Genomic DNA, 27,431 nt, shown 5'->3' with positions numbered 1-27,431 from the left:
GTGATGGGAACAACATTAACAGTACACAGGTAAATCATCCATTAAGTTATTGTTATTATGTCTCTGAACACACAACAATGGCTTGCATTTGTGTCCACAGAGATCAGGTGCTTATATATTCCGTCCGAACAGTTCAGCAACATTCCCTGTTGGCAGTGATAATAATAATAATGCTGAAATGACTTCCATTATGGTATAAAGCAAGGAATATTAAAATGGAAAATACTAGTATTATGATTTTATGTATATCTATAGGGTGATTTGTTGTCTGAGGTTAGGCAGGTTTTCTCCCCATGGGTATCTCAAGTTAGCAATAAAGCATTAGTTTATTTCATGACTCATACTGTTAGGTTGTTAGATTGTATGAGAATAGACCAGCAGTTGAGCTAGAGTACACTGTAGGACCGATACCAATAAAGTATAATCATTGCTGTGAACATTATCAACTATCGTATTATTAATGATACTGTTATCATATTAGAGATGGATTGGGTAAAGAGATAATATCACATTTCACAACTGACCTTAAGAGTGACTCCACATTCTATACTGATTCCAATGGAAGAGATATGCAAAAGAGAGTGTAAGTACTTCACAATATAACATTTCTATACTACCTTACAGGAGGAATTATCGGCCTACGTGGAAGTATAACAATACAGAACCAATAGCAGGAAACTATTATCCAGTTAATAGCAGAATATACATAAGAGTTAGTTAATTGAAGTGTAGTCATTATTAATTCTGTTATGTATTAGGACGAAAAGAAAGGGATTCAGTTTACTGTACTCAATGATAGATCACAAGGAGGATCTAGTATCACTGATGGATCTGTAGAACTGATGGTAAGTGAATAGTGTACTTTATTTAATAGTGTGTGTACTAATTGTAGCAAATTTGACAAGGGATATCTTTGAAATAAAGGGACATATTAATAAAATTATAAAAATTAATAAAAATTAGTAGAGCCAAACCCCCAATACAATAAGTAGACTAGTACACAGATACATGAAATATCATTTCAGCTATCCACATGTATGCTACCATTAAAGGTTCATAGGAGGCTCCTGTATGATGATAAACGAGGGGTAGGTGAGCCTTTGGATGAGCTAGGAGTGAATGGAAAGGGTTTGATTATTAGAGGGAAGCATCTACTGATACTTGATACAATTGATGACTCAGCGTATACTCAGAGAATGATGGCTGAAGAATTAATGATGACACCAGAGCTCTCCTTCACTTTAAATAATGGACTGCAGTTAGAGCATTATAATCTAATGGTAATGACTTACATTTGTTATTATAATAATAATAATATTATTATTATTTTTATATTTGTTATTATTATTCTTTTTAGTACAATGGATTGTCTATTCCTCTTCCTGATAATGTTCATTTACTGACTCTTGAACATTTGGATCAGTCTACAATTCTCCTTCGTTTGGATCATCAGTTTGAATCAACTGATCCTGAGAAATGGTCAACTACTGCTAATGTTAAACTAAAAGTACATTATCTACTAGTACAATCATTGATTGTTGTAATCATTATCATTCCTAGGATCTGTTTGTTGCATTTGAAATCAAAGAAGTAACAGAGCTAGGTTTAGGAGGTAACTTAGCTTTATCTGATATAAAGAAACTGCAATGGCAGACAACAGACAATGAAACTGGTATGTCCCCAATGCTGTATACTGTATGTTAGTGGTAATGATAATAATGTGTTCTGTAGTTCCTGGTCCTTTTAATTTCCCTCCTGTGACTGGTCCTGATTTTATTGTCTCATTGTCTCCAATGATGATACGTACATTTAACATTACCATTGAAACCAGAAACTGACATAACACTTCTCTTCCTGTACACTATGCAGTGTTGCTTTTATACATTTGGCCTCATTTTGATGCTGTTTAATTTGCTGTAAATGAATACATTAACATTTTGTTTTGCTATATAACAGGTACATGTACCTCATTGCACATGCACACATTGGATTGCTATGACTTTGAGCTGTAATACCCCAATGTATGAGAGCATTGGCATGGGAAAGTATCCATAATCATTATCAAGAATCTCTATGTTAAAATAACTAGGTGGACCCAACAAAATAAGGACTTGGCAAAGGTTGCACAGCTAGCTAGATGCTACAAGCATCCTGTCAGTGTGAGTATTGTGGTGTGGATATACATGTTTATTTTGTATGTCCTATTCTGATTTGCTTCTCACCAATAGCTAAAAGCACAGCATAGCATACATAACATTAGATTTTTTACAATATGTATAATTTTAATTTAGGTAAAATAAAAAATGCACAGATGTCAGTTATAGTGGTTATCTATTCCTAGAATAACCTTCAGACCACAATGGGAAGGATCTTGCCAGTCAGTACCTTATTTGGTCAAAATAAGGATCAGCTTGATCCTATAAACTTGAAATATATTTTGAGTACTTCTCAGTCTCAGTTTTATCTGTTTGCTACCCAGGCCTTCTCTACCTGAGCAAGTCAAAATTCCTATTTAAAAGTGCTCTTCTAAAAAGTGTGTCGTATTTCATTTCAATTCTCTAATTCTGTCAATAATAGTAAGAATTGATATTATTATGTATACAGTATTATCAAAATGATGTCTTGCTAGAATTATTACCAGTGGCTGCATTACCAAGGAGCCTGTAAAGAGGGTATAATCACATTATTATGACTACAGTACGTCAACCTTTTTTTATTTTTACCAAAAATAGGATACAAGTTATTTAATACCTATACATTATGTGCATGAGAATAATTTTGTTATGTAAATTTTACTTTTTATAGAAAATTTGCATTTTTGTAAAAGTTATTGGTGTACGATCTCCCAAAGAATACACATGGGAATGGAATACATCTACTTCAGAGTCACTAAATCTATATAAATTTGTTCGTTTAAACTTAATACATAAAAAACGTATACATCAAAAAGATACTATGCATCTTTGGCATAAAGATGAGAAAATTCTCAATGGAGAAAGCCCATGTAGTAGTTATGAAAGGAACAGTAAGGATATAATAGAGTTGCACTTGATTGTTGTAACCAGACTCGGTAAGAAGACTCATTTAGTATTTTAGTGTATTATGACTTAGTTTTTGTGTTCAATTTTAGAAGTTAGCATTACACTCAAGATTAAATTTCAAAACAAAGAACTTAAAGACAAAATTCCGTTCAATGTAAAAGATACAATAGAAACTCTACTAAAATACTTTGGTCTGCTACCAGAAAAGGTTGTGAAATTAATGGAAGGAGATGAAGGTAAGCATGGTCATACAATCTTAATCCTACAATAGTTTATTATGTACTAAAAGAAGTCACACATGAAGAGTTAATAGTTGACACTCCTTTCTACAAAGGATTAATAATTGGTAAGCTTATTCATAGAAGAACTCAATCTTATAATAGCTTTACTAGAATATGATGACGAACCACCACGGAAATGTAAAATCATAATGATGCAAGATACTATTGGTCGTCCAAGTGATTATGGAAAGGATCCAAAGGAAACAAAGACAAGAAAAGAAAAACTCCAAAAAGAAGGCACACCAATCTGTGATCATCGTGATGATGTTATTGGCGATGACATCACGTTATATTACCCAGGGTTCCAGAAATTCATTGAAGATTCTAATGATGCTAGCATTGTGCTGGAAAGAGAAGATTACGAATTCGCAAAACGAATGTGCACTGAAATGTCAAAGTATTTTAATACTGAAGAACCTCGACATAATGAGTTTTTCAAAATATTGAGTCTGAAATTCAAAACGTTAAAAGGTGAACTTGTCCATGAAAATAAAGGGTATAAGGTGGATATATCAATTGGTACAGAATGTTACATACTCATTGAGGTTAAGAATGAGAGTGGCGATAGCTATGCACAAGTCATTGGGTATTATGTACAATCTTTAAAAGGTAAATATCCAGATCAATGTCCAGCCCCAGCTTATCTCCTAGAATTAGTCGGTCCACAGTTATCCATATCAGGTGCTGTGTTTGGCAAATACGTATTTGTTGATAGGCTAGTCGATTCTGTTTGGCTCGTACCTCATCAAAACGAAGAAGCAACCATCAGGGTTGCTAGAATACTCAAAGCTTTAAAAGATGCCATTAGAGAAATACAGGCCTATTATAAAAATAATACTAGAATAGATAACCCAGAATTTCCTGTCTTTCAATCATGCGATAAAGGTAGCATTCAATATAAGGAAAGAATGAAGAGGCACATCTTTAAAGGTACCCTCACATATAACAATGGTGAAGAGGTTGATGTAATCATCAAGTTTACAAAGCGATACTGCCGTGAAGCACATGCTCTAATGTACAAAGAAGGATGTGCACCTCAACTAATCCACTATGAAGAGAGAGTAGGAGGAACTCAATACACAGCAGTTGTCATTGAATACATTGATGGAATTATGCATCTTGATGAATACTTAAAAGAATATCCAGATAATAAAAGCGAACCTGAACCTTTTCAAGATGCACTAAAGGTATTGCATGATCATGGATTCTGTCATGGCAAACTAACTTCAAATAACATTTTCATGGAATTTAAAGATGGCAAAGATTATATCAACATAGTTAATTATGAGTGGGCAGGAAGGATAGGAGAAGCAAGGTACCCATTTTCAGCCGATATTCCAGACGGAATTGAACCTGGAGATCTTATCTCAAAAACATGGGACAGGGCACAACTAGATAAATTTTTTGATAGCACTGACTCTAGATAGAGCCTCTAGCTCAGCTAGCTCTACTAGTAGTCCTTAGTTACTAATTATTTTTCTTAGAATACATTTAGTATTATTATTGTCATTTTGTCATTTTAGGTATTTCACTATTTTTAATGAAATTTCTTTTCAATGATTTGTGAAAGTTTTGCTTACAATTAAAAATAATATTTTAACTTTCCAATCACTGCAAGACGCGATACATCATACATGAGCATGTACATGTGTGTGTACACGTGTGTTGTAAAAGTACTTCTATACTTTTGAATGTACTGAATGATAAAATTCCATTAACCAGAAATATAATTAAATCAATCCACAAAATTAATAGATAATAACCACAAATTTATTGCACATGATAGCGACAATATGACAATGATTAGCAACAATAAATTAAACTTGTCTGTTAATTTAAAGTCAGGCAGCTGCTACCCATGGATAACTAAATTGCTGCTTTGAGTTTTTCTTGACCCAAAACTTCTTTTTCTCTTTTGTCCTTTGATTCTGACACCAAACCTCAATAGCATACTTATCTTTCCACTGATTGACAAACTGTGTACATGATATATAAGGAAGAGAGAGAGAGGGAGGGAGAGCATAAACTCAGGATTTATTATAGGATTTTTGCATAGTGCTCAGCTTCTTTTCAGTAAATTTTTTAAGCTGTTTGAAAATTTGGCAAAACACCAAGTACAGGATGTTTTGTCAAAATGAAAAGGAGAGTATTCCAATTCTTGTGTGGAAAGTTTGAGCTGATTCAGATCAAATTTGGATTTTTCTATGAATTTTAAAAGTTGCTCCATAAGTCCATTTATAGATGCTACACTGTACATTAGTTAGGCTAAAGGACATACATGTACAGTACACAGTACAGTACATGCATGATAACAGTACAGTGCACCCAATACCTTAGGGTCCCATAGTTCACTGGATATCCCCAGATCCTTACAGCACCTCCTCAATGCACTGGACTTAGCTGACTCACAAGCATTACCATACTGCTGGTTAGTCTTCCCAAAGAAGGTGTGCTCACCTAGCGACTGAGACACAAACCTTCCCTCACAATAAAGAGCATATTCCCTAGCTACCATTTGGGCACCATCAGACTCACCCTAACCAGAGGAAAAGGTGAATATTAAGTTAATCTATTCCCTATCTTTAATTTCTACACAGTACTTCTATTAGAGGTACCTCCTATACTTTATATAGGATTATATTTTCTTAGTATGTAGCCCCAAAACTTATAATTGATACAAGCTTTCATTTGATAAGTGGCAATTAAAAGATGATGAAATTAAAAGAATAAAAAGGTAAAATGCTGCAAAATACAGATTACTTAACTCACTTGATAAATGATTTCACCTCGTGGCATTAAGCCCCACCCCCCAGGACCAAAGGATTGATTGAGAATACGACGATACATTATTTCAGGTAAATATATCAAACCTAACACAAAAATAAAACGTAACGAAATCTCACACACAGCACTACTTTCCAACCATGCTATACTACATTATGATTCATGTACATTATGTAGAGTCGTGTGTAGTGTATTACCATCTGGTTTAATCTCTATGTCTTCTTCATTGACAGGTGCTAGTAATTTGTCCGTTATTTCTTTTGAGAACTTTCTTAACGATAAGCCACTAAAAGAGCTATTATCTACTCCTGGCCTAATTAAAACAAAATCCTATAATATCAAAACTTCCTAAATCCCCAAAACATCAATAATAATTATAATAATTTTGTGAAAAGCATGCTATTAAAAATTAATTAAAATTATTATTACAATTCTGCTATTTCGTTAATCTCTTCAGTGGCACTTTCAGTAGTATAACTGCTAGCAGGTGTCCTCAATAATCCTCTGAATGAAGAGAAAACTAGTCGAGAAGATGAAGTTGCTCTGAACACGTGAACAGCCATGTCTAGTAGGTGTGGCTGATCACGCCCATCACCTATCCTATCAAAATGCGTGTACTCTTCTCCTTCTCATCTCGTTTATGCAGTAGAACCAGGCTCCCAACTAGAGGAGTATTATCTATAGCTCTCAGATCATTAAATGCATTACCACCATCAGCTCCTTCGCCTCCTATTTCCAAGTATGTCCGGTTTTTGACCACGCCCCAATCTTCACCCACTCCAGTCTATGTTGGTCCTCTCTCAAAGCCTATCCGACTCTTAAAGATATTTTCAATGACGACGGCAGCTCTCACCGTCTCTCTATCTCCAGTCCTCGTTTATTTTGGTAATCCTGCAACCCCATTGGTCGCCCGTGTTGCCATGTCAACCATTGTCCTAATGGCGGGCGTGTCCACTACCCTACTGCTCCACTGGTTTGTTAAGAGTTATATCACACGTATGTATTATGACAGGGGGAGTGGTCAAGTGAGAGCTTTCACTTTCGATATGATCGGCCGTGAGAAAGAAAGCATTTTCCATGTCTCTGAAACCGCACCTCCTACAAAAGCAACAAGCCTCAGTACATTCCAAGCTAAAGACCGGGTCTATTACCTTCACGCTAATATATTCGATGACATTGATTTGTTATTGAAGCTTGCAGGACCGGACGTGTTCTTTGGCGAATCACCCAGACACTAGCAGGTGGATATATTTGTCTATCGACCGTCGTATACAATAATGTTGTCAACATCCTTAACAATCATTATACTGTCGCATCAATTTGTAACAACTTATGATTAAAACAACAATCATACTAGTGCAAAAATATAACGACTGTTATGGCTTTAAAAATATTTGAGTAATTATAGTTTGATTAGTCGCCAGCAGTAATTAATTGTTTGTAATTATTGTAACAATCCTTCTTGAGAGTCTTCCATTCCATTCTTTCTTGCTTCATCTTCATTCATTGCTCTTCGATAATCACTGGAATACTTGTTACTCTTTCTCCTGCTTCCTTTCCAGCTTCCTCCTTTCCAACTGTCTTTCTTTCTACTGATACTTCCCTTTCTATGCTCTTCTCCACTGTATGAACTTGATCTCCCTCTTCCTTTTAAGCTCCCATCACTCCTTGAGCTACTCATTGTACTCAGCATTGGTTCATACTCACCAGATCCAGCCATGTCATTCAAAACATCGTCACTGCTGTCAGACTGCGGTGAGCCGTGCCTTTGATATCTCACAGTAAACTCATCACTACAGTGCATATACAGATAGTCAATTATAATTAATAATAAATAAATTATTTGTTTAAGTACAGAATGAAGTGCAGTGCATGCTAATGCTTACTCCATTTTGACTGCTTCTATACTTTTCAGGAAATCATCAGATATGCCTTTGTCTTTGCTGTTAGATCTAACTGTTAATGGAATGAGTAGAAAAGAATTGTCCATAGCATGTAGATCAGAGAGTAATCTACTTTAGATTGTGTCAGTAGATAAACAGGTAATGTAATAATGTTGACTGTCTGTCAGGCAGACATTACAAATATTTACAACAATGTTCAATTATGGATCGTAAAAGAGTGGGCTATTTAAATTGCTTTATAATTTTTTTGCATCATTTTTATTATTCATTGCATGATTGATGATGAACTCTGTACCAGTAGATCAAAGTACATAGTTCAGTAATTGCTAGATAATATGAGTTCTTACTTTTAGCCTTCTCTTCTATTTTTGGTGGTGGGAAATATTTTAATTTTTCCTCTTCCCAGTTGTCCCTCAAGAAAGCCAGCAGAACTATGCTTGACAGCATACGGGCAGGCAGTGAGAGGATTTCTTGTATGTATTGATGTAGCTTGGGAAGTCTTTGCAATGCAAGGTTTTTGGTGCTACGACGGAAGACCTGCTTCCCAGGGAGGAAAGGAATGATCCTCTCGCTTCCTTTTATGCTTCCTGACTCCTCGGGGAACGAGTCCAACAGCTGACAGTGGAAATCAAAGAAGTCCTGGTAGCCTCGGAATATGATTGATTCTGAGCCATCAGACCAGCCAAGATTCAATTCAAAGATAAATCGAGACCTTCCATTGTCTTCCCTCTCGTCTACAGACACCACAGACCCTGATACCAGTCTTGGGAGCTCAGCCACCGGCTCTACTTCACCCAGAGAAGCCATCCTGCATTCTTTTGCAAAGTGCCAGCCCCACCCATTTTATTCCCGAGCCCGGTTTGTTCTATTGCGCATGCCTGGTATTGAAGATAAGATTTTCGCGGGAAATCCAATAATCATGGCGGGCAGAGAACTGGAAAGTACAGTTGTTTTTTCTTTTCTGTTCATTTATTTGTAATAGGATTTATGCGAGAGAGAAAAAGAGCATACGATAAGAATAATCTAAAAGAGGCTGCCTCCATATGTAACAATATAGGCCTCTACTACAGTCAGATTGGTCAGTGACCACACCTCCTCTTAATTAACCCTATCACTCAATAGGTAATCACCACAAGGCGTTAAAGTATCATATCGAAGAGTGTCAACTCTCGGAGAGTATTAATGATAAACTGGGCGTGGCAGTTGGTCATCGTAAAGTGGGGGAGTGTCTTGCTGAGCTCGGCAGGTTTTCCGAGTCTCTGAAAGAAGAGGAACAGTATCTCAATTTAGCGGAAGACCTACAGAGTGGAGAAGAGATACAAAGAGCTTATGCTACTATCGGGAAAATATGGTTAGTTAAAATTACTGATAGAATCAAATTTTGTGCTTTAAAAAATTGATATGATTAAGTCACAAAATTTGATGCCCGCCAAAATCTCTAGCAATTTACATGTACATGTATTTTATGAATTAGGTACGAGAGGTACAAAGAAGGTGATGGGGAGGAGTCAGTAGGCGTGGCCAAATACTTAGACAAAGCCAGTCAGGCATATATACTAGCCCTCAAAGCTTGTGATGGTTTAGTGGGCGTGGTCACTGAGAAAGAACTTCAAGAAATGAAAGGACGACTTTATCTTAACTTGGGCCTTGTAGCTGAGGATAATAAAGACTTGGAATCTGCTGAAAAGCATTACGAAGAAGCTTGTTCTTTATCAAAGTGGGTGTGGTCAATCAAATATTTAACTCTTTTTTTTAGGAAGTGCGACTGTCATAAACTTACTTGGCAAAGTTTGTTTAATTTAGCCGGTATTCTAATTAGTGCCCGTACACCGAACCGTGCTCTTGTTGTACTAGAGGAGAGTCTGAGGTTTTCTGAAAAGAGCAAAATCAAACACGATAGATCGGTGACACTCTTTCAGATTGCCATGGTAACTAATAATCATTCCATTTTATAAGTGATAGATATACATGTTCTTGTCCACCAGGTGTACATTAAGCTTGTTGATTTCCAAAATGCAAAGAAATATATGAAATTAACATTAAAAGCATCAGATGAGGATTGGCCTGATGATGAATACCAGCAACTAATAAAGAAATATAAGCTGGGTCAGTCTTATTATTAATAGTAACAAGATTATCTACTCTTGATAATAAGAACTAGAAGAATGTAAAGCATTACCTGGGTTTTGTCCTTCATTAGATGTTCATGTATAAACAAACAACGCTCCTTTGCCAGTAATGGCTTCACCCAAATAATGATAATAAGCTATATTAAATTAACAATCATCATTGTTAGCGTGGTATGTGTTTATTTATTTTATTCTTTTTAGTTAATAAGATATTATCGCTCAGTCAGTCAGTTACTGGTGAAGGAGTTTATGATGACGTGAGGGAGAAGATTAAAGTGTATGATAGACTAGGGGACATGTGTGCCAATAAAGAGTATCAGTTTTATGAAGCAGCTGTCAAATTTTATCAGAAAGAGGTGACTTTTACTTCTCTTTTGGGTTAAAATTTTAAATTTAAAATGCTCTTTCTCTCTCCAGCTGCATTTGGCTGAGGTACATGGTTTTGAAATGAAGGATATCTCAAGGATATATTTCTCAATAGCGGAGACGTATTGCGACAATGGACAGTACAAAGAGTCTCTTGAATATCATCAGAAAGAGCTACAAATGTGGCAAAGTCACCCATCTGAAGTGAGCGATGATGTCACGTGATGTAAAGTGATGTAATAATGAGTGTGTCATTTGCAGGAAGCCTGTAGCTGGGCTAACATGGCTAGAGTGTATGAATCTTCTAATGATGTGAAGAAAGCAATGCAGGCGTATCACACTGCAATCGAGCTAGCATCATCTGTCAATGATTATAAATCACTAGTGAGTATGTGAAACGTATTTATTTTATATTTTCTTATTTTTCATCAGATAGATACTTATGATTCGTTAGTATCATATTGTACTAATAGTCCTGATCTTGAGGAACAAACTGAAAAGTATGAGGAGAAACTTGATACTTTACTAGCCGAACACCCTGAACTGAAGCGACCAATCAAAATGGAGGGATCAGAAGAGGCCACGCCCCTTGATAGTGAAGACCTAAGAGAGGAGCTTGTCCTGTCGTCGTCAGGTATTGCTGACTTTGCAAAAATGAAAGTATTTTTTTTCTTATTTTTAGAATCAGAAGTAGAGGAAGAGGAAATTGGTTTAGTTGACCACACCCACCAAACGAGACAGTTAAGAGGTATGGCAGTTCGAAGGAAAGCCAAAGTTAGTTGTAAGGAAGTACCAAACTTTGTAGCCCAAAATTTCTGATGATACAAAAGTTTAATCCTTAAAAGTTTAACTCTCTTCTATTTGCAAAAATAAAATCTGCAAAAGCAATTTTTAATCGCTATTGGCAAAAATTTTGAGCCACAGATACATGTACATGAATATAATTTTTAATCTTTTTCTATTTTAATTCTTTTAGCACAGCAAGAGAAACGAGAAAGGAGAGACTCCATTACATGTTGCTGCCATTTCTAATCAACTGAACCGAGTCAAAGACTTACTAGCTGATGTACGTACGCTAATTTAACCCTTTGACCACTCCCTCTCTGCCCCGCCCACTTTAGGGAGCTGATGTCAACGCTCGTGACTATTGTGGCTGGACTCCGCTTCACGAGGCGTGTAACCATGGCAACCTGGGCGTGGTCGATTCCTTATTGAGTCACGGTGCTAGTATCAACGATGTTGGCGGAATGCACTGTAACATGATCACTCCTTTAATGGACGCTGTCAGTAACGGACATGTGGGTGTGGTCTCGTTGCTATTGGAGAGAGGAGCTGATATATCTATCAAAAATAAAGAGGTGTGTCTATTCATTTTCCTGGTCTGTTTTAACTGAACATTGTCATAATGATGACTCTCTCTCTCTCTCTCTCTCTCAGGGTAAATGTGCTCTTGACATTATACTGGATGCTTTAGTTAAAGATAAAGATGACATTGATTATATCGAAATCAGAGACAAATTGATTGAAGTAATCATCGTATACGTGTAACTCAAACTTGCTGAACAGCATAAGAACATGTACATGTATTATGTATCAGGAAAAATTATAAAAATTAAAAAATCTCTCAGAGCCATTTTTGACAAAATACAATGTCATTGACCAATTTTTGAAGCAACTTTAAAAATTTAATTATTTGTTATACTCTGATGAAGCTTACTAGTCCATTTAATCAAATTTCCAATGTATGTTCATAATTTGATAATTGCTTAATGATGTCCTGTACCCATACATGTACATTTATGTCACATTGAAATTGAATGTTTTGTGTCTATATGAGATTACTTGTTTTATATAAACATTGGAATCATCTCAAAAAGGAGGCTTTTTCTCAAGGCTTCTCTTTTGCATGTACTCCATCATCTTCCTCCACTTCTCTGTATTACATGTACATGTACACGAATTTAGTAATTCTTTCTTTACAGGCAACTAGGGCACAAGGTCTGCCAAGACAACGGACAGGGCATGTAAGTATTTTTTAATTTAATTTTTATTTTTCGTTTTTTGATAGAGTGTCCCTCCTCCTGTAGCAATAGTCCACCCACTTCAACAAGAAGACATTGAGAACATGGAGACACTCGTAAGGAAAGGAACACGTTTAATGTATTTCATGTCTTTGCACATGTATAGCCGTCACTAATACCAGTAGTATCAGATGAAGAGGAGGAAGAGGAAGTGGGTGGAGTCATTGCCGATAAAGATGGCTGGTTATTAGATGACATGGCCCCTCCCAATAAAAAGAGAAGACGGACACACCCACTTACCAGACGATCGAGTAACCATGGCAACCAGAGTCAGTTTACTCAAAGGAGGCGGAGCAATCCACTGGATATGGAGGTAGAACCTTTTTGGAACGAAGACTCAAATCACAGCAATCCTGATTTATGTATCACGCCTACTCAATCACCACGCCCACTAGCCTATGTGCTTCCTTCACCCACTCAATCATTAGTTCCACCCACTCAATTACTTGCTCCACCCACTCAATCATTAGCTCCACCCACTCATTCATCATTTGTTAGAATCAAAGTTCGACTTGACGATGGTACATTTCTTGTACCGTGTCCATGGCAACAGGACGATGGGGCGGAGACAACCATTGGGTCGTTGGCCGAGGCAGCTAGTGAACGTTATTTCCATCAGCATGGCCGACGCCCTGTTCTATCCTTGACCACGTCAGAGGGTGCGTTCCTCTTCCCCACTGATAGACTTGTGGAGGTTCTACAGGAAGGGGATGAGGTAGTAGGTGTGGTCAAACACTGGGAAACTCCGCCCATTGCTCAACACTACGAGTCCATCTGTGATAGATTTAAATCAAGTAGGTTTACCAGTTAAAAAAAAGAATTTTTGAAGCCATTTTTGACGTATAGTACTAAATCTATTTAAACGTACACAGTTGTTATCTTTATGTGATTTAGTGTCAAAGTGTTTTTGTTTGTTGATGCTGTCATTTTAATGATTTGTATGATATGCAATAATTGTAACTAGTGCTGGCTTCTGTGTGTACTGTCTACTAGTGTCTGGGAGTATGTAGGAAAGGGAAGAATTTACAATAGAGTATCTCATTCTTAGAAAATAGCATTACTTAGGAAGTGAAAGTTGTAATGAATTATTGATGTTCTTATACATGTACTTGTGTATAGTACATGTCATTCAGACTATTCCCAGCATTAATTTGCTGTAGATTTAAACTGTATGCATGTACAGGGAAAGTTTGTGTGTCTTGCTACATGTACATGACCACATGTAACTTTTGTTTAATTGGTGAACTTTTGTATGTGAAATAAAGTAGAAATAGTCAAATTAGCTATATGAAATTCAATTCTGTGATATGATCCTTGCTGTGAAAGTAGTATCTCTTTCACTTCAAGCCTGATTGTGTAGTTAAACTAGACTTCATTGTACTGATGGACTATATCCCAATTTTATAATTGTCTGGACACGTGTTTGTTTCTCTATAATCTCCAGCTGTTAATTATTGTGTGTGTGTCTGTACTTTCTTATCCTTTTACTGACACACCCACTCAGTCTCAGTGCTGATTCTGTGTTGATATTTTCCATGTGTACATGATCAAAGTAAGTCTTCACTATCACACGTTAGCTGCTGAATCTTTACAACTATTGGGCTATGTCTGTCATGCAGGGTGTATGTATGTTTGTACATGTATGTCATCTTTTTAAAAATAGTTTAATCACTACTGATGCATATATCATGAAATATTTCCTTTAAAAATTAGTCTAATTTATACTCATACACATATCATATTACTGTGTAGTAACTATCATTTTTTATTACAGTAGCATTGCATTTCTCTTCTCTATTATTTCCAGGTGTTCATTCCGGTTTACTTCAATTGTTTCAGAGCTCAACTTCACCTTCTCCCTCCTCTCTCTCTTTCTCTAACCTCACTCTACAGCCCAAGCACTGTCCCTCTCTATGTCACACGCTATTAGCTTACCCTTCTCTCTCCTCTCTCTCTTTCTCTGGTCTCCTCCTCACTGATTCTTCACTGTCTCATTTTGGAAAGCTTCTTTCTAACCTGCCAACACTGTATCACTTAGACCTGTCCTGCACTGGAATCACTAGCACTGGATTGCAGAGTCTTTCTCTTGCACTAGCAACACAAACAACCTCTGCTACCTCCAGTAAGTTATATATGTACAGACTAGCCTCTATATAATGGACACTTTGAAAGTATCTCTGGTATACAGAGGTGTCCTTTATGTGGAGGTTATTTTATACAGTAAGGAATGTAATTGGTACACTAGGTGCTGTCCGTTAAATGGAGGTGTACGCTATAGAGAGTGTCCATTAAGAGAGGCTATACTATACATGTAGTCATTATCCTAAGATCTAATCAATACGTACATGTACATGTTTGTCAATCGACTGATTAATGATCCAGTTTCAATATCTTAATAGACCCTCTTCCTCTGAAGTCGCTGAAACTGAGTCACAATGAGTTGGGACCTTTCGTCGCCTCCTCCCTCTCTCTCCTTCTCTCTCGGACTCCTTCACTCACCCACCTCTCTCTCGCTGACTGTGGTATAACAGGGTATACACTGGAGGCACACACTGGGTTCACTGGTACGCTGGTCGGACTAGCCGGACTACAAGAACTGGTTCTGGATCAGAATCATATCGAAGATAACATCAGCTGTTTCGCTGATTTAAGATTAACTTCTCTCAGCTTGAACTCTGTCATTTCTACTACTTATACTATAAAGGTATACTACTACAGTGAAAAACTGATAGAACAATATGTACATGTACATGAATTGGAAAGGATACATGTACATGTACATGTACATGTACATGTACATGTACATGTACATTAAAGATCGATGATTAATATGTATGCTATTTATTTTACAGTTTAATTTGTTTGGTGGTTGATTGTCTATTCACAATCCAATACTGAGTAAAGTGAAATAAAATATGAACTTTCAGTTTCAATGTGTACTCTACTTCAACTGAAAGTATTATATGCTACTAAAACTATTGGCCTATAGAACATTCCATGAATATGTACATGTACATGTACCACTGACAATTTTTTTTTCTTTTTTTGTGATAATTCTAGTTGCCAGTTTCTGTTCTTAATCTCAGTCTTTCTTGCTGTCCTCTTGGCAGCCATAACTTGCTCTCACTCTCTTCCTGTCACCATCTTCAATCGCTTAACGTGTCCGCCTCACTAACTTCAAGCAATGATGTAGAATCACTCGCGAGGTATGGAGGCATTTAATTATAACACATGCCCGAGGGTAAATCATGTATGCTTATAAATTAAATGCTAGTTGATTTGATTCTCCATCACTTTTGTTAATTATATTTTTGATTCATGTTCTGTAAACATTCTTATGTGTTGCAGTATAATTTATATAATCCTTTTGTGTCATTTTAATATTTATAATAATAATAATATTTCTTACTATGTAGCTCCCTTGCTTCTCTCAGCAATCTCACTAAACTAGACCTCACTGGTAACCGCTCTCTTGCCAACACTGGCTGTACCAAGGTTATGATAGCTTGTAAGCAAACCCGACTGCAAGCCATCTACCTAATGGACTGTCAGTTACTGTCACCTCTGGAGGAGACAATGATGGAGTCTATGGCTCAATTAAAACTGAATCTAGCTGACTTGAGATATAACGATATATCTATTGAAGACCGAGAGAGACTGAATCTATTATTAGCATACGATGTATATTTATAGTAACAGCTATTATATCACTTTGATTTAGAGCTATAATATATGTTTATCATTTTTATTCTGTTATTTTTGTCCCTCAAACCGTGTAGGTGTTGAATTTAAGCATGCGGGTGTGTGTGTGTGTTTAAAGGTGTGGCTTGTAACTGATTTATAATAAAGCATAGTAAAGCAAGCAGGGCTGCAGGAGAAAAAGAACTTTAGTCTTTTATTTCTTTTCCTTTCTTCCTCAAATACTTTCATTATTGGTAATGGCGGACCACGAGGAGCTGATTGAGGAAATGCCCAAACTCGAGAAGATGAGCAACGCGGCTCGACTCAAACTGGCCAAGAAGAGGAGGCAGAAACAGCTAAAGAGGTACACGGAGACTGAGCGGGGCCGGCCTCATAGCGGCAAGTCTAACAAAACTAAGACTAGGATCAACTTTGAAGAAGCTGCTCTCCTCCATGACGCTGTGCAGCAGAATAACATTGAGGAAGGTTAGTTGACCATGGAATTTGCTTTAAAATAATTGTTTTATTTCTTATTGTTATTATTAATTTTATTTCTTATTGTTATTATTAATTTTATTTATTATTGTTATTATTAATTTTTCCTATTATGTTCAGTGGCGAATCTACTGGCTAAAGGAGTAACGTGTAGCCATAGTAACGCAGATGGATTGACACCTTTGCACAGGGTGAGTTTAGTATTATAATAAACCTTTAAAGATCCTTGCTCTGTGAGATATTGCTGTTCTTTTAATAAGTTTGGAAATTTTATCTAAACCCAATATAACAGTCCAACTAGTTGAACAACATCCATCCAAAACTGATTTGCACTGTACTCTTCCTAATCTATTGTCTTTTCAGACAACAAGAAGCTACACTCATAGAAAGTGACCACAATCAAGTTCCTGGCTTCATTGAATTGGATAATAGAGTGATACCAGCAGCATAATAAGCATATCCACCACACAACAGCTTATTACATTATTATTGATCTTATGTGTGGTGGTATTTAGCCAGCATAGTGGCTGTATATACTGTAAAATCACACTACGGTTGACAGGCCATTATATGAGAAATATTACACATTTTTTTGATTTCAAAGTGTCTATACTGAATTCACTCCATTAGCTACAGTATAATGACTAATGTGTTATTGAGCTACTCTTGTTTCTCAGCATTTGTATGTACCTACTGCTTTAATTGAGTATACCATTTCCTCTCATGGAAAGCTATGTGTGTACTATTGGCCCATTGTATCTTTTGAAGTTCATTTTTATTAATAAAAGGGGATCATATGGGAGACTACTGAAACCCTATGTTTATTTTCTGTCTGTGAACAAGGAGCAGACATTGTCTGATTAATAATTAGTAAATATAATGTTGTAACTCCTTATTTAAAATTGAAAGTAAATGTAATTATTATTATTAGTAACAAAGCATTCCAGTAAATTATTTTATTATTATTATTATTATTATTATTATTATTATTATTATTATTATTATTATTATTATTATTATTTTAGTGTTGCATTGAGAACACAGTAGACATGGCTAAGCTATTAATAGATAATGGAGCTGATCTAACATCACGAGACATAGAGGGTTGGACCCCACTCCATGCTGCCTCTGCTTGTGGTAACCTCCCCATGATCAACCTCCTGATAGCTTCTGGGGCTAACCTGGTCTGTGTCAATCATGACGACAAGATGCCTGTCGATGTAGCCTGTGATGCTGACATTAGGCACGTTATACAGCAAAAGATGTTGGAAGAAGGTGAGATATAAATTAAAAGAGAAATGAATGAAAAGAATATAAATTAATGGGAGGCTTAGCTACAGACCATTTTTATACTTGTGTCATTTGAAGGAGAAAGATGAAATTAACGATAGCTTAGGATTTAATTTTAATTCAAGAAAAAGGAACAAGTGCTTTCAGAATAGTTTATTTTTAGTTGTAGAATATCATTCGCTGATGGACACTTATGCTGTTTACTTGTTGACATAAACAACTCTTTGTTTACTATCCTCTTCTGTGAATTCTTTCTGTTTCTGTATGTAGACTACTCATTTCTTCTCTTTCTTCGACAGGTTACACTGATGATGTCTGTAAATACTTGCGTGACTCGGTTCCAAAGACAATGCTGGCTGATCTTAAAGCGTTTGTATCAGATGGTGGATCAGTTAATACTAAAGATAAATATGGTGCTTCAGCAGTAAGAAACATACCTCATTCATTAACTTACAATATGTTATACAAAAGTTGATGCTACACTTATATATGCTAAAATAGAAATTGGTTTTGTATACATCAAAAGGTCAAATTGGATTAAAATAATGTTACATTCGTCTATTGTACTTGTAGTATTGCCATATCGAGCCTTATAAGTGCCTTTACTGTGTGTGTGTACATACATGTATTGTTGTAATGAATGATGATTGGGCTTTGTGTTTATGAATTCTTTATACAATCATTGTTCTGTTGTTTATACTCAATGATTGAACTAGTACACACTCCATTACTGGTAATGGTAGTAGGTTGTGTATTTGTTCTAAATAGGACTCCATAGTACAGTATTGTTTAATGTGGTCTGATTAATTCAATATATACCTCATACTCTACATAGCATCAACATTAGTAACTTAATTGCTTTCATAAGTAATGTAATACCTGAGGACTGAGATATCTGCTTGAGGTGAAGCTGAGGGCAGATATCAAGGGACTCAGGTATTACATTACTGATACTCACCTCCAGACACATACTGGTCACTGTAGAGCTATGTATGGTTTATGATAAACCAGAGTTGTTATGAAATATGGGGACATTTAATCAGTAATCATTACAACAGGCAACCAATATCTCATATTTGTTAGTCCCATTTCAATAAGTTTCAGTTCTGCTGCTCTTGTTTGTTTTGTCTTGAGATATGCTGTCCGAGCTGTGTCTGTGTGTGTGTATCAATAGCTCCATCAGTGTTAGTATGAAGCAGCTGTTTTAACATACAGTAATACTGGCATTAATCATTATATGGTGGATACACAAGATAACTGATAAAATAACATAACAGTGGAGTAAAGTGATATTGTATATACCCTCCCCCCCTCTTTCTTTACTTCTCTCCCCCCCTCTCTCCCTCCTCTTTCTACTCTCAGTTACACATTGCTGCTGCTAATGGTTACATAGAGGTGATGGAGCTCATTCTCTCTCAGCCAAAAGTAAACATTAACATTCAAGACAATGAGGGCTGGACTCCATTCCATGCTGCCGTCTGTTGGGAACAAGTAAGATACTAATAATATACTTATACAGTAGATTATGGAATTATTTTTGTTGTTAATAGAGAGAAGCAATGAAATTATTAGCAGAGAAGAATGCTGATTTAGAAATGCAAGATATTCACGGTGACACTCCTTTTGGTGAGCTAATTTCTTTTATTTAAACTTTATTCTCCTAGCTCTATATCTCCTTTGTTTTTAACTTCTATATAGTATAAAAATTGGTGATTTTGCAGCTATTTTTTAAAACAAGCATGGGCTATAGTACAGGGATTTTTTAGAAATTGGCCTATTTTTTAAATGGTCATAACTCGAAAAATTCAAGCCGGAATCAGCTCCAACTTTCTACACAGCATAAGTACATCAATATGTATCAGAAAATGTAATAAAAATTTGGGATGATTTCAGAGCCATTTTTTCAAATAAACTATGGGCTATAGTACAGGGATTTTTTTCAAAAATTGGCCTATTTTAAAAATAGCCATAACTCAAAAAATTTTAGTCGGAATCAGCTCAAACTTTCTACACAGCATAAGTACATCAATATGTATCAGAAAATGTAATAAAAATTTGGGATGATGTCGGAGCCATTTTTTTGGAAAAACCATGGGCTATAGTACAGGGATTTTTTCAAAAATTGGCCCGTTTCTTAAAATGGCCGTAACTTTAAAAATTTAAGTCGGAATTGACTCAAACTTTCTACACAGCATAAGGACATCAATATGTATCAGAAAATGTAATAAAAATTTGGAGTGATTTTGGAGCCATTTTTTGAAAAAAAACCATAGGCTATAGTACAGGGAGTTTTTCAAAAATTGGCCCATTTCTTAAAATGGCCTTAACTCGAAAAATTTCTGTCAGAATCAGCTCAAATTTTCTACACAGCATAAGGACATCAATATGTATCAGAAAATATAATAAAAATTGGAGGTGATTTCGGAGCCATTTTTTCGAAAAACCATGGGCTATAGTACAGGGAGTTTTTCAAAAATTGGCCCGTTTCTTAAAATGGCCATAACTCGAAAAATTTCTGTCGGAATCAGCTCAAATTTTCTACACAGCATAAGGACATCAATATGTATCAGAAAATTTAATAAAAATTGGAGGTGATTTCGGAGCCATTTTTTGGAAAAAACTATGGGCTATAGTACAGGGATTTTTCCATAAACTGGCCCATATAATCTTCTCTTCATTCCTTCTCTAGCTGTTTCCGATATTCCTGAAATTCGACAATACATCCTTGATCTAAAGGCACAGTTCACTGCTCCAATGTCTATCTCTCTCACTCTCTCCACCTCACGGGAAGACATGCTTGGACTTTCAGAGTCTCGTGGTCGAAACAGAAGGTATTGTACACAATACAATGGTCACATGAGAGTCACATGATGATTGTGTAGTTTATCAGTTCGGAGACAAAGTACTAGTGATCGCCAGCAAAATGATGTGAAGAGATTGTCGATGAGAGAAGAGAAAATGATGCTTCAAAGGTCACTAGAAGCTGAGGTTAGTTTTAGTAACAGTAACATGTACAGACTAGCCTCTATATAATGGACACTTTGACTTAAGAAAGTGTCTCTGTTATACAGAGGTGCCCTTTATGTGGAGATTATTTTATACAGTAAAGGAATGTAATTGATACACTAGGTGCTGTCCATTAAATAAAGTTGTCCGTTATAAGAGGCTGTACTGTATGTAGATACATATTAAAGACTAATCAAATTAAATTTTTTAATTGACCCACTTAACTAAAGAATGCTGAACCTTGTAATTAATGAATATTTTTAAAACCACTTCTAATGTTGACAGGAATTATATCACTGTGACTTGCTTGTAAATTTCACATAGCAAGTGTCTAACTAATGAGTTACATAATCATTGCTCATGGCAGGAATCTCAGTAATGAGCTAAAATAATGATTTTTATTACATGCCTTAGGATATAGAAAGAACAGCGAGTGGAGAGAAAATGGACGATGATATTCTACTAGATGATTTGGAGCTGTCAGTAACGAGTGGGACAGCAGCTGCTCCAGCAAATGAAGTGAAGGAGACAACACTTATAGGGGGAGGAGGAGGAGGAGGAGGAGGGGAAGAAGCTGAAAAGAAGACTAGGTCATCTCCTGAATCTAGATCACCTCTTGACAGCTTAAGCTCTCCCTTACCACCACACAGTCCTGAGCAACTGGAGGAAGGGATGCTTGAAAGAGAACTAGAGAAAGCACTCAACCCAGAGAAGAAGGACATTGTTAGTATCTTACGCAACAAGAAACCAACCCCAGTGAAACTGGACACTCTACAAAAGAACAGTGAGCATTCGTACACAGAATTTGAGACAGCAGGATCCAGTGGGAGTTTACGTAAAAACCGACCTTCAGGGGGTGGTGCATCGGGAGAATGCTGTGTTGTTTTATAGTAAAGATGCATATTACATTATTAGCAGATTGTGTCTGCGTGTGATTGTGTGCATTATTTTTAAAGAGAGAGCTAACGACATCTTTTGTTGCGAACTAATAGATTTTTAATGTTGGCGTCACTATTGTTGTTATTATTATCATTATTACTAATAAAAAATTTATTTTTGTTCACATTATTTTTTATATAACGATAACAGTACTATACTATAATGATTGTTATTTTGTAATCAGTTCAAAAAATGATCATAATTATATATTTTTTTAATTTTTAAGATTAACCACCCTCTTCACCCACGGCTTGTTCCCTCAACCCATGACTGCATCTTTAATGGTGTACTTGACAATTTTATCATTCCATTCTTTTGAGATGTAAATGATCATAAAAATGACAAGCAGGACAAGGTATATTCCAGTAACCAAGCACACAATCTGCAAACAGAAATAAGAACAAATGAGGTCATTGATGAGCTATTCAATGCTACAAGGTAGCACATGGCAAGAGCAGATAAATTGAACATTATTAGATCAATAATATCGAACTAACATCATTATGGCTTATAGTCAGTATAATCCTTAATATTCAATTACTACAGTTGTATACTGAAAGCTAATAGATGCCAGATACATCAGAGGACGTGACATGCTTTAGCTTTCCTGCTAGTAAATGTCACACAACAAATTAATATTAGTGTATATGTTCTTTCAGTATACTTAATTTAATTTACTGAGAAGATCAATGCCTTGCATGTTTGCACACAAAATGGTCTAAGAAGAATGCATTCTTATCGGTTGCCTAGCGTTGCCATAGTACAGAACATTGACACATCTAAGTTACAGTTCTAATTACAGTTTTGACCAGGCCCTGCATTCCAAGAGGCTTTATTAAATTGATTCCCCAACCACAGAAACCTATTGAGCACATTAAACACTACATCATCCCCACAAGTTGTAAGTTTTGACAGCAAGCCAATGCTATAGCATGATAGTATAGTATTTCGGTTACTATAAACTTACAGAGGCGGCTATCAGTGAAGCATATACTGCATCAGAGTCATTTCCATTGAGACTGTCCCAATCAGGAGCTCCTACAGCACTTATGATACCACCAGCAATTGATATCACAGCCAAAACAATAGTAATGATAATATCCTATTAGAGAAAAGGAGCATTATTATTGTATATCTAGGGCAAATTCTTACAATAGCCAGGAATATTTTGCTCTTCAGGTTAAGGAGCCCAATGTTGCAAATACGAAGTATGATCATCACGAGAGCCCAGACTACCACAAGGGCACCAGATGCAACATCAATAGCTCCTGCTGCATTAGTCACTGCCTGTGTAGTATTAAGATCATCCTCGTTAGTTGATGCTTCGTATTCAGTATTGAAACCGATGACTAGTGCACCAACTATGATTGACAAAACACCAAGAACCTAGCAGAGAAAAAAAACATATTATATAATTCATTAAAAATTAAAATCAAATATCTCATTAATTTTATTCACAGTATTACAATGTATGCATTTATGCTACATAAAGGAGCTTACCAGAGCTCCAACTCGAAGTACCATCTCCAGGACTCCCTGACAGAAACTGCACGCTGCTTTACCGGGCCTTGGACCAAGTACCTCACCGGCTGCACTAGCAACTAAACTACTCATCTTTTGATTTATTTAAGAGATGGAAAGAAGCTCTTGAGAAATTAAAGGTACAAAAGACAGGACAATGAATGACAGAAGAGCTGGAGGACACGAAATTTAATGTAGACTATGGAAGCGTCACTATGACTCATTATGACTAAATAGGTGGAGCTCATAAAAAATTAATTACAAAGTTGCAATAATAAAATTAATTGTTGTTACTGGTACCATTAATAATGAATTAAAGTGTGTATATTTATTGGACATCTGCTAAGAATAGAGACATAATACTTAAACACAGACCTATCACATATGGAATAAAATAGATACTCAATGAATGTAAAATCAATAGTAACTGTCAGAGTTATATATCAAAGGATTTCTTTGGATTCATTTCATCTCAATGTTGTTCCTATTGTACTCCTGGCTGCACCTATCCTTGCTTGCCACCACAGAAATAAGAACATTGATCATATTATAGATTGAGCTTATACTGAAACCCTGTTAAGAAATGTCTTTGTCATAATTTTGAGAGTAACTTTTTAACCTTCCATATCTTTCAAGATATCTTTCTCCTCCTCTCTCTCTTCTCCCTCTCTCTCTCTCTTCTCTCTCACTTACAAAGGCAAACCAAAGCATTGTAGATGTGATACTAAAATATTTTGTGTCAACATTTCTCAATCGTTGCTCAAAGGCATCAAGATAGTCACTTCTAAGCCAAGTCAGGAGGTATATGCCAACGATTATCCCGATGAACAAAGACATGAACACAATGGCCAAAATGACTTCCTAAATAAAGAAAAAAGTGTACTTTTGTTAATAAGATGTCTTCTCGATTCCTCTCTTTCTCTATGGTGAGTGTTGTGTTCCTGCAATGTTGGCACACAGTGTCTTCTCACATCTCTCCAACCAAGAGTACATAATACTAGTTCTGAGTTTCACTCTAAATCCTCATGCTAATACATTAGGGATAATAATCATACAAGAGGCAATAATCATGGTCAGCTATTGTGACTATGAATGATCTCATGCTTAAAAATGAATAGCATTCCATTACAACAAACATTTCTATCTAATAAGCGATGGCATAGAAATAAAATGGATTGGTACAGTTTAATGACAACTAATTATTAGCAAATAAATGCAACTGAATTAGCACTCATTAAAACTAAAAGCGTAAAATCACACGTATCTAAATAATCAAAACAGACAACGTCATTGGCTTTTTAAACTTACAATCCAATAAAAGTACTTGAGATTTTTGTCGATAAAACTATCAGCACAGATCTTCAATGCAATGACAATCAATTGATAAAAGACACAGATTGCTGTCAGTCCTATGAACAAACCACAGAATATGTTCACTGATCTCTGGAGCCAGTTTGGGTCCAGAGAGCTCAGGCTCAGCCTCGTGCAGTTTGTGAGGGAGCGAGGGAGGGAGCCATTGGAGGGAGCATTGTTAAAACCAATCGCCAAGCACAAAAACAGGAGGGTGATGGCTGGAATGCCCTAATGTTATTTATTGACAATAATTTTGTATAATCATTGATTCTCGGAAATGAAATGAACTCACGGCTGAAAAACCACGGGACCAGAGTATAGCAGACACTTTGTTAGACATTATTCTTTGCTGTGGAACACAAGTAGAGAGGTAGACTGCATACAAAGCGATAGCACACACTCATCAAAACTTTAATTCATTCAAGTGCAAAACCACGCCTCTAAAATTTTTAGCCGTGCCTTTATTAATTAATAGAAAAATAATGTAAATGCAAAGAACCAACATTACAAGGTCACTAGTCAACTACAAAAATATAAAAGTTATGAATCATCTCCAATGTAAGCAAATCAATGCATGTTCTTCAGCTCTTCTTTGTTCTCTTCTTTGGAGCACTTGCCATGAGTAGTCCAGGAATGTCCCAAAACACTGATCATCTGGTACATGGAACTGATGGAAAAACCCTACAGTTGAGAAAGATTATTATAAACGTACGGTAACACAAAACTATTCCTTCTCTCTCTCTCTCTTACAAAAGCTGCCCAGAGCATGCCAGTAGTCACACCAAAGTGCTTTGTACTGATCCCATCAAGCTGATTGTCAAAGACTGTCAAGTAGCTATTTCTATAAGAAGACAAGAAAACAACTCCAGCACAAATTGCAGCAAAGACAGCAACAAAAATATTCAAGAGGATAGAATCCTAGTAATCAAAAAAAAAAGATAAATATGCACAAAATTGCATCCTTTTCTTTCCTTTCCAAAAGGACATACAACAGATTGTATTAAACTATTGTTTAGATCAATGTTGAGAAACTATTTTGACACAGCACATAAAATGATTCTAAATTTTCATTAATCTCATTACAAGTGCGTAGTAAAAGCACATCCACTGGCACTAGCATAACAATAAATTGGTTTAATTAGGCACAGCCCACAACTGCACAAGGCATAATTTAATATGAAGCAGATTAATTATAAATATACTAACTAGTTACATGTCAGTGTACATGTAATATAATTTCCATCAGTCCAGTTGCAAATTGGCAACCTACAGCAGCTTTACAAATCACAATAATCTATCACACACTTGTGTTATATAGTAATGCATTACACAATGTGCATAGTATATAACCTATCAGACACTTGTGTTATATAGTAATGCATTGTACAGTGTACATAGTATATAACCTATCAGACACTTGCATTGTATAGTAATGCATTGTACAGTGTACATAGTATATTAAACCAATCTTGTTTTTGTTTTTTTTTATAATTTAAATAATCCACTCATTGCACAACACTTCAGAAACCGATAACAATTCATTGTCACATGTGACTATCAAAGAAATACACGTGACTGTGCAATAGCATGTCCTGCATTATGTGTGCTTGATGGTCATGTGATCATTGCACAATGACTGTGCAACAATGTATACTGTGTACTGTGTGTGTATTTATAGGAACAAACCTCCACCATGCAGAGAGAGATGCTGAGCAATGGTAACCACTAGCAAATGAATATCTAATTATAATGTACAGTAGATTATAGGGTAAAGGATTTGCAGCTAGGAAAAATTACCGGTAAAAGCTGAACTTTTTGTAAGGATTATGAAACTAACTTAAAAACTTTAAAATATTACACGTGGGTGAAAATTTAAATATTTATTATCTATGACAAAAATAATCTTAGGAACGACCTGGAGATGGTCGTAAAAAGCATACAAGACAGTGCCCATCTATTGCAATCACACAAGGGACATACTGAGATTATGCAGATTACAAATGGAAATGAAATGAAATGCCATTTGATATACTCACCACCCAAAAGAATATCTTCTTATTTGTTCGGCTCTCCAAGAAACCAACTTGCAAAGCCTTCAAAACAATGACAACAATCTGATAAACCATGACAAATAGAGTCAACCCAGAAAAGATGCCACAGAAGATGTTAGTGGAGATCTTAATGTTGTTTGGATTAAGAAAATCCAAATTAAGATTAGAGCAATTGGCAGTTGAGAATGGAAGGTTGTCACTATCTGGTGAGTTGTTTAAACCAAGAGCAATGACCAAGAAGAGAAGCACAACAGCTGGGATGCCCTGTGTGTATGGACAATAATAAAACCGAGTAATAAACTGAGCAAAATCAAGGTTTTAATATCAATTTACAGTTGCAAATCCACGGGACCAGATTTCTCCACAGGTACGTTTGTCGACCATTTTCCGTCTGAAATAAGAGCAGCAAACAAAGAGAGAACAAAGAGAAACAGCAGCAGAATGGAATGGATTCCGAGCTTTTAAACTTGAGTTGTGACCTTTTTGCTCGCCTTTAAGCCTTTTTGTGA

At 36.0% G+C, this 27,431-nt stretch overlaps 8 protein-coding genes across 11 annotated transcripts in view; 5 read left to right on the top strand and 3 right to left on the bottom strand.

The window, feature by feature from the left end:
• Positions 1 to 1,938, top strand: part of LOC100640102 (lysosomal alpha-mannosidase-like) — a 6,100-nt gene extending 4,162 nt beyond the window's left edge. The window contains exons 13-23 of the mRNA XM_020008698.1: positions 1 to 29; positions 101 to 193; positions 256 to 306; positions 351 to 418; positions 482 to 583; positions 625 to 712; positions 759 to 845; positions 1,053 to 1,280; positions 1,358 to 1,507; positions 1,561 to 1,672; positions 1,732 to 1,938. Coding sequence (XP_019864257.1) covers positions 1 to 29; positions 101 to 193; positions 256 to 306; positions 351 to 418; positions 482 to 583; positions 625 to 712; positions 759 to 845; positions 1,053 to 1,280; positions 1,358 to 1,507; positions 1,561 to 1,672; positions 1,732 to 1,838 — 1,115 coding nt within the window. The 3' untranslated portion in view covers positions 1,839 to 1,938. The remainder of the gene's footprint in view (positions 30 to 100; positions 194 to 255; positions 307 to 350; positions 419 to 481; positions 584 to 624; positions 713 to 758; positions 846 to 1,052; positions 1,281 to 1,357; positions 1,508 to 1,560; positions 1,673 to 1,731) is intronic.
• On the top strand, positions 1,830 to 4,922 carry LOC109593739 (uncharacterized). 4 transcript variants are annotated; one of them, XM_020008763.1, is made up of 8 exons: positions 1,830 to 1,916; positions 2,090 to 2,159; positions 2,342 to 2,576; positions 2,630 to 2,697; positions 2,806 to 3,070; positions 3,131 to 3,277; positions 3,331 to 3,387; positions 3,434 to 4,922. In XM_020008763.1, the coding sequence occupies exons 4-8, from the start codon at positions 2,689 to 2,691 to the stop codon at positions 4,747 to 4,749; spliced, it is 1,794 nt and encodes a 597-aa protein (XP_019864322.1). In that variant the 5' UTR covers positions 1,830 to 1,916; positions 2,090 to 2,159; positions 2,342 to 2,576; positions 2,630 to 2,688; the 3' UTR covers positions 4,750 to 4,922. The 4 variants fall into 4 exon arrangements, with proteins under 4 accessions (XP_019864322.1, XP_019864323.1, XP_019864324.1 ...); XM_020008764.1 differs by lacking the exon at positions 2,090 to 2,159 and having other exon boundaries at positions 1,833 to 1,916; XM_020008765.1 differs by lacking the exon at positions 2,090 to 2,159 and having other exon boundaries at positions 1,835 to 1,916; positions 2,292 to 2,576.
• Positions 4,923 to 5,016: 94 nt separating this feature from the next.
• LOC100639975 (mitochondrial genome maintenance protein mgm101 homolog) lies at positions 5,017 to 6,686 on the bottom strand. Its single transcript, XM_003383817.3, has 5 exons — positions 6,536 to 6,686; positions 6,304 to 6,419; positions 6,092 to 6,192; positions 5,655 to 5,858; positions 5,017 to 5,298 (listed from the first exon to the last, which is right to left on the bottom strand). Exons 1-5 carry the CDS (start codon positions 6,667 to 6,669, stop codon positions 5,164 to 5,166), a joined length of 690 nt encoding a protein of 229 aa, XP_003383865.1. The 5' UTR covers positions 6,670 to 6,686; the 3' UTR covers positions 5,017 to 5,163.
• A 28-nt stretch (positions 6,687 to 6,714) lies between these two features.
• LOC105316592 (uncharacterized protein C1834.10c-like) lies at positions 6,715 to 7,344 on the top strand. Its single transcript, XM_011411606.1, has one exon. It carries the CDS (start codon positions 6,715 to 6,717, stop codon positions 7,342 to 7,344), a length of 630 nt encoding a protein of 209 aa, XP_011409908.1.
• A 1,298-nt stretch (positions 7,345 to 8,642) lies between these two features.
• LOC100639720 (tonsoku-like protein) lies at positions 8,643 to 15,905 on the top strand. The gene is made up of 20 exons (XM_020008758.1): positions 8,643 to 8,951; positions 8,993 to 9,088; positions 9,133 to 9,361; positions 9,485 to 9,727; positions 9,767 to 9,938; positions 9,996 to 10,116; positions 10,341 to 10,495; positions 10,557 to 10,709; positions 10,767 to 10,889; positions 10,938 to 11,139; positions 11,188 to 11,279; positions 11,482 to 11,571; positions 11,627 to 11,863; positions 11,943 to 12,032; positions 12,488 to 12,529; positions 12,574 to 12,642; positions 12,693 to 13,380; positions 14,394 to 14,708; positions 14,986 to 15,290; positions 15,647 to 15,905. Exons 1-20 carry the CDS (start codon positions 8,666 to 8,668, stop codon positions 15,806 to 15,808), a joined length of 3,870 nt encoding a protein of 1,289 aa, XP_019864317.1. The 5' UTR covers positions 8,643 to 8,665; the 3' UTR covers positions 15,809 to 15,905.
• A 505-nt stretch (positions 15,906 to 16,410) lies between these two features.
• LOC100639597 (protein phosphatase 1 regulatory subunit 16A-like) lies at positions 16,411 to 22,204 on the top strand. Its single transcript, XM_011411604.2, has 9 exons — positions 16,411 to 16,753; positions 16,883 to 16,953; positions 17,788 to 18,037; positions 18,352 to 18,476; positions 19,415 to 19,543; positions 19,603 to 19,678; positions 20,742 to 20,883; positions 20,935 to 21,040; positions 21,473 to 22,204. Exons 1-9 carry the CDS (start codon positions 16,525 to 16,527, stop codon positions 21,947 to 21,949), a joined length of 1,605 nt encoding a protein of 534 aa, XP_011409906.2. The 5' UTR covers positions 16,411 to 16,524; the 3' UTR covers positions 21,950 to 22,204.
• Positions 22,127 to 23,689, bottom strand: LOC100631644 (uncharacterized). Its single transcript, XM_003383752.3, has 4 exons — positions 23,498 to 23,689; positions 23,150 to 23,383; positions 22,965 to 23,099; positions 22,127 to 22,379 (listed from the first exon to the last, which is right to left on the bottom strand). Exons 1-4 carry the CDS (start codon positions 23,609 to 23,611, stop codon positions 22,257 to 22,259), a joined length of 606 nt encoding a protein of 201 aa, XP_003383800.1. The 5' UTR covers positions 23,612 to 23,689; the 3' UTR covers positions 22,127 to 22,256.
• A 142-nt stretch (positions 23,690 to 23,831) lies between these two features.
• LOC100631518 (uncharacterized) lies at positions 23,832 to 27,401 on the bottom strand. The gene is made up of 7 exons (XM_003383751.3): positions 27,256 to 27,401; positions 26,908 to 27,186; positions 25,622 to 25,789; positions 25,164 to 25,552; positions 24,827 to 25,099; positions 24,212 to 24,379; positions 23,832 to 24,091 (listed from the first exon to the last, which is right to left on the bottom strand). Exons 1-4 carry the CDS (start codon positions 27,304 to 27,306, stop codon positions 25,439 to 25,441), a joined length of 612 nt encoding a protein of 203 aa, XP_003383799.2. The 5' UTR covers positions 27,307 to 27,401; the 3' UTR covers positions 23,832 to 24,091; positions 24,212 to 24,379; positions 24,827 to 25,099; positions 25,164 to 25,438.
• Between the last annotated feature and the right edge of the window lie 30 nt (positions 27,402 to 27,431).

The sequence above is a fragment of the Amphimedon queenslandica genome, unplaced genomic scaffold (assembly GCF_000090795.2).
Source record: "Amphimedon queenslandica unplaced genomic scaffold, v1.1 AMPQUscaffold_13507, whole genome shotgun sequence".
NCBI lineage: Eukaryota > Metazoa > Porifera > Demospongiae > Haplosclerida > Niphatidae > Amphimedon > Amphimedon queenslandica.
Note: the sequence above shows the minus strand (reverse complement) of the source record. Positions and strands in the feature narration are given on the sequence as shown.

Bases quoted from the DNA above. Each gene is read 5' to 3' on its own strand.
- LOC100639597 (XM_011411604.2), top strand. From the start codon at position 16,525: ATGGCGGACCACGAGGAGCTGATTGAGGAAATGCCCAAACTCGAGAAG. The intron at 19,544-19,602 runs GTAAGATACTAA...TGTTGTTAATAG, and splicing joins CTGCCGTCTGTTGGGAACAA to AGAGAAGCAATGAAATTATT. The intron at 20,884-20,934 runs GTATTGTACACA...ATGATTGTGTAG, and splicing joins TCTCGTGGTCGAAACAGAAG to TTTATCAGTTCGGAGACAAA.
- LOC100639720 (XM_020008758.1), top strand. From the start codon at position 8,666: ATGATTGATTCTGAGCCATCAGACCAGCCAAGATTCAATTCAAAGATA. The intron at 10,117-10,340 runs GTCAGTCTTATT...TATTCTTTTTAG, and splicing joins AATAAAGAAATATAAGCTGG to TTAATAAGATATTATCGCTC. The intron at 12,033-12,487 runs GTAATCATCGTA...CTTTCTTTACAG, and splicing joins TCAGAGACAAATTGATTGAA to GCAACTAGGGCACAAGGTCT.
- LOC100639975 (XM_003383817.3), bottom strand. From the start codon at position 6,669: ATGGCTGTTCACGTGTTCAGAGCAACTTCATCTTCTCGACTAGTTTTC. The intron at 5,859-6,091 runs GTGAGTTAAGTA...TCCTCTGGTTAG, and splicing joins GAGGTGAAATCATTTATCAA to GGTGAGTCTGATGGTGCCCA. The intron at 5,299-5,654 runs GTATTGGGTGCA...TCATGTACACAG, and splicing joins GTGAACTATGGGACCCTAAG to TTTGTCAATCAGTGGAAAGA.
- LOC100631518 (XM_003383751.3), bottom strand. From the start codon at position 27,306: ATGGTCGACAAACGTACCTGTGGAGAAATCTGGTCCCGTGGATTTGCA. The intron at 27,187-27,255 runs GTAAATTGATAT...CCATACACACAG, and splicing joins GGTCCCGTGGATTTGCAACT to GGCATCCCAGCTGTTGTGCT. The intron at 25,790-26,907 runs GTGAGTATATCA...TTTGATTACTAG, and splicing joins AGAAGATATTCTTTTGGGTG to GATTCTATCCTCTTGAATAT.
- LOC109593739 (XM_020008763.1), top strand. The intron at 3,071-3,130 runs GTAAGAAGACTC...GTTCAATTTTAG, and splicing joins GATTGTTGTAACCAGACTCG to AAGTTAGCATTACACTCAAG. The intron at 3,388-3,433 runs GTAAGCTTATTC...TAGCTTTACTAG, and splicing joins CTACAAAGGATTAATAATTG to AATATGATGACGAACCACCA.
- LOC100631644 (XM_003383752.3), bottom strand. From the start codon at position 23,611: ATGAGTAGTTTAGTTGCTAGTGCAGCCGGTGAGGTACTTGGTCCAAGG. The intron at 23,384-23,497 runs GTAAGCTCCTTT...TTTCTCTGCTAG, and splicing joins TACTTCGAGTTGGAGCTCTG to GTTCTTGGTGTTTTGTCAAT. The intron at 23,100-23,149 runs GTAAGAATTTGC...TTTCTCTAATAG, and splicing joins GCAAAATATTCCTGGCTATT to GATATTATCATTACTATTGT.
- LOC105316592 (XM_011411606.1), top strand. From the start codon at position 6,715: ATGCGTGTACTCTTCTCCTTCTCATCTCGTTTATGCAGTAGAACCAGG.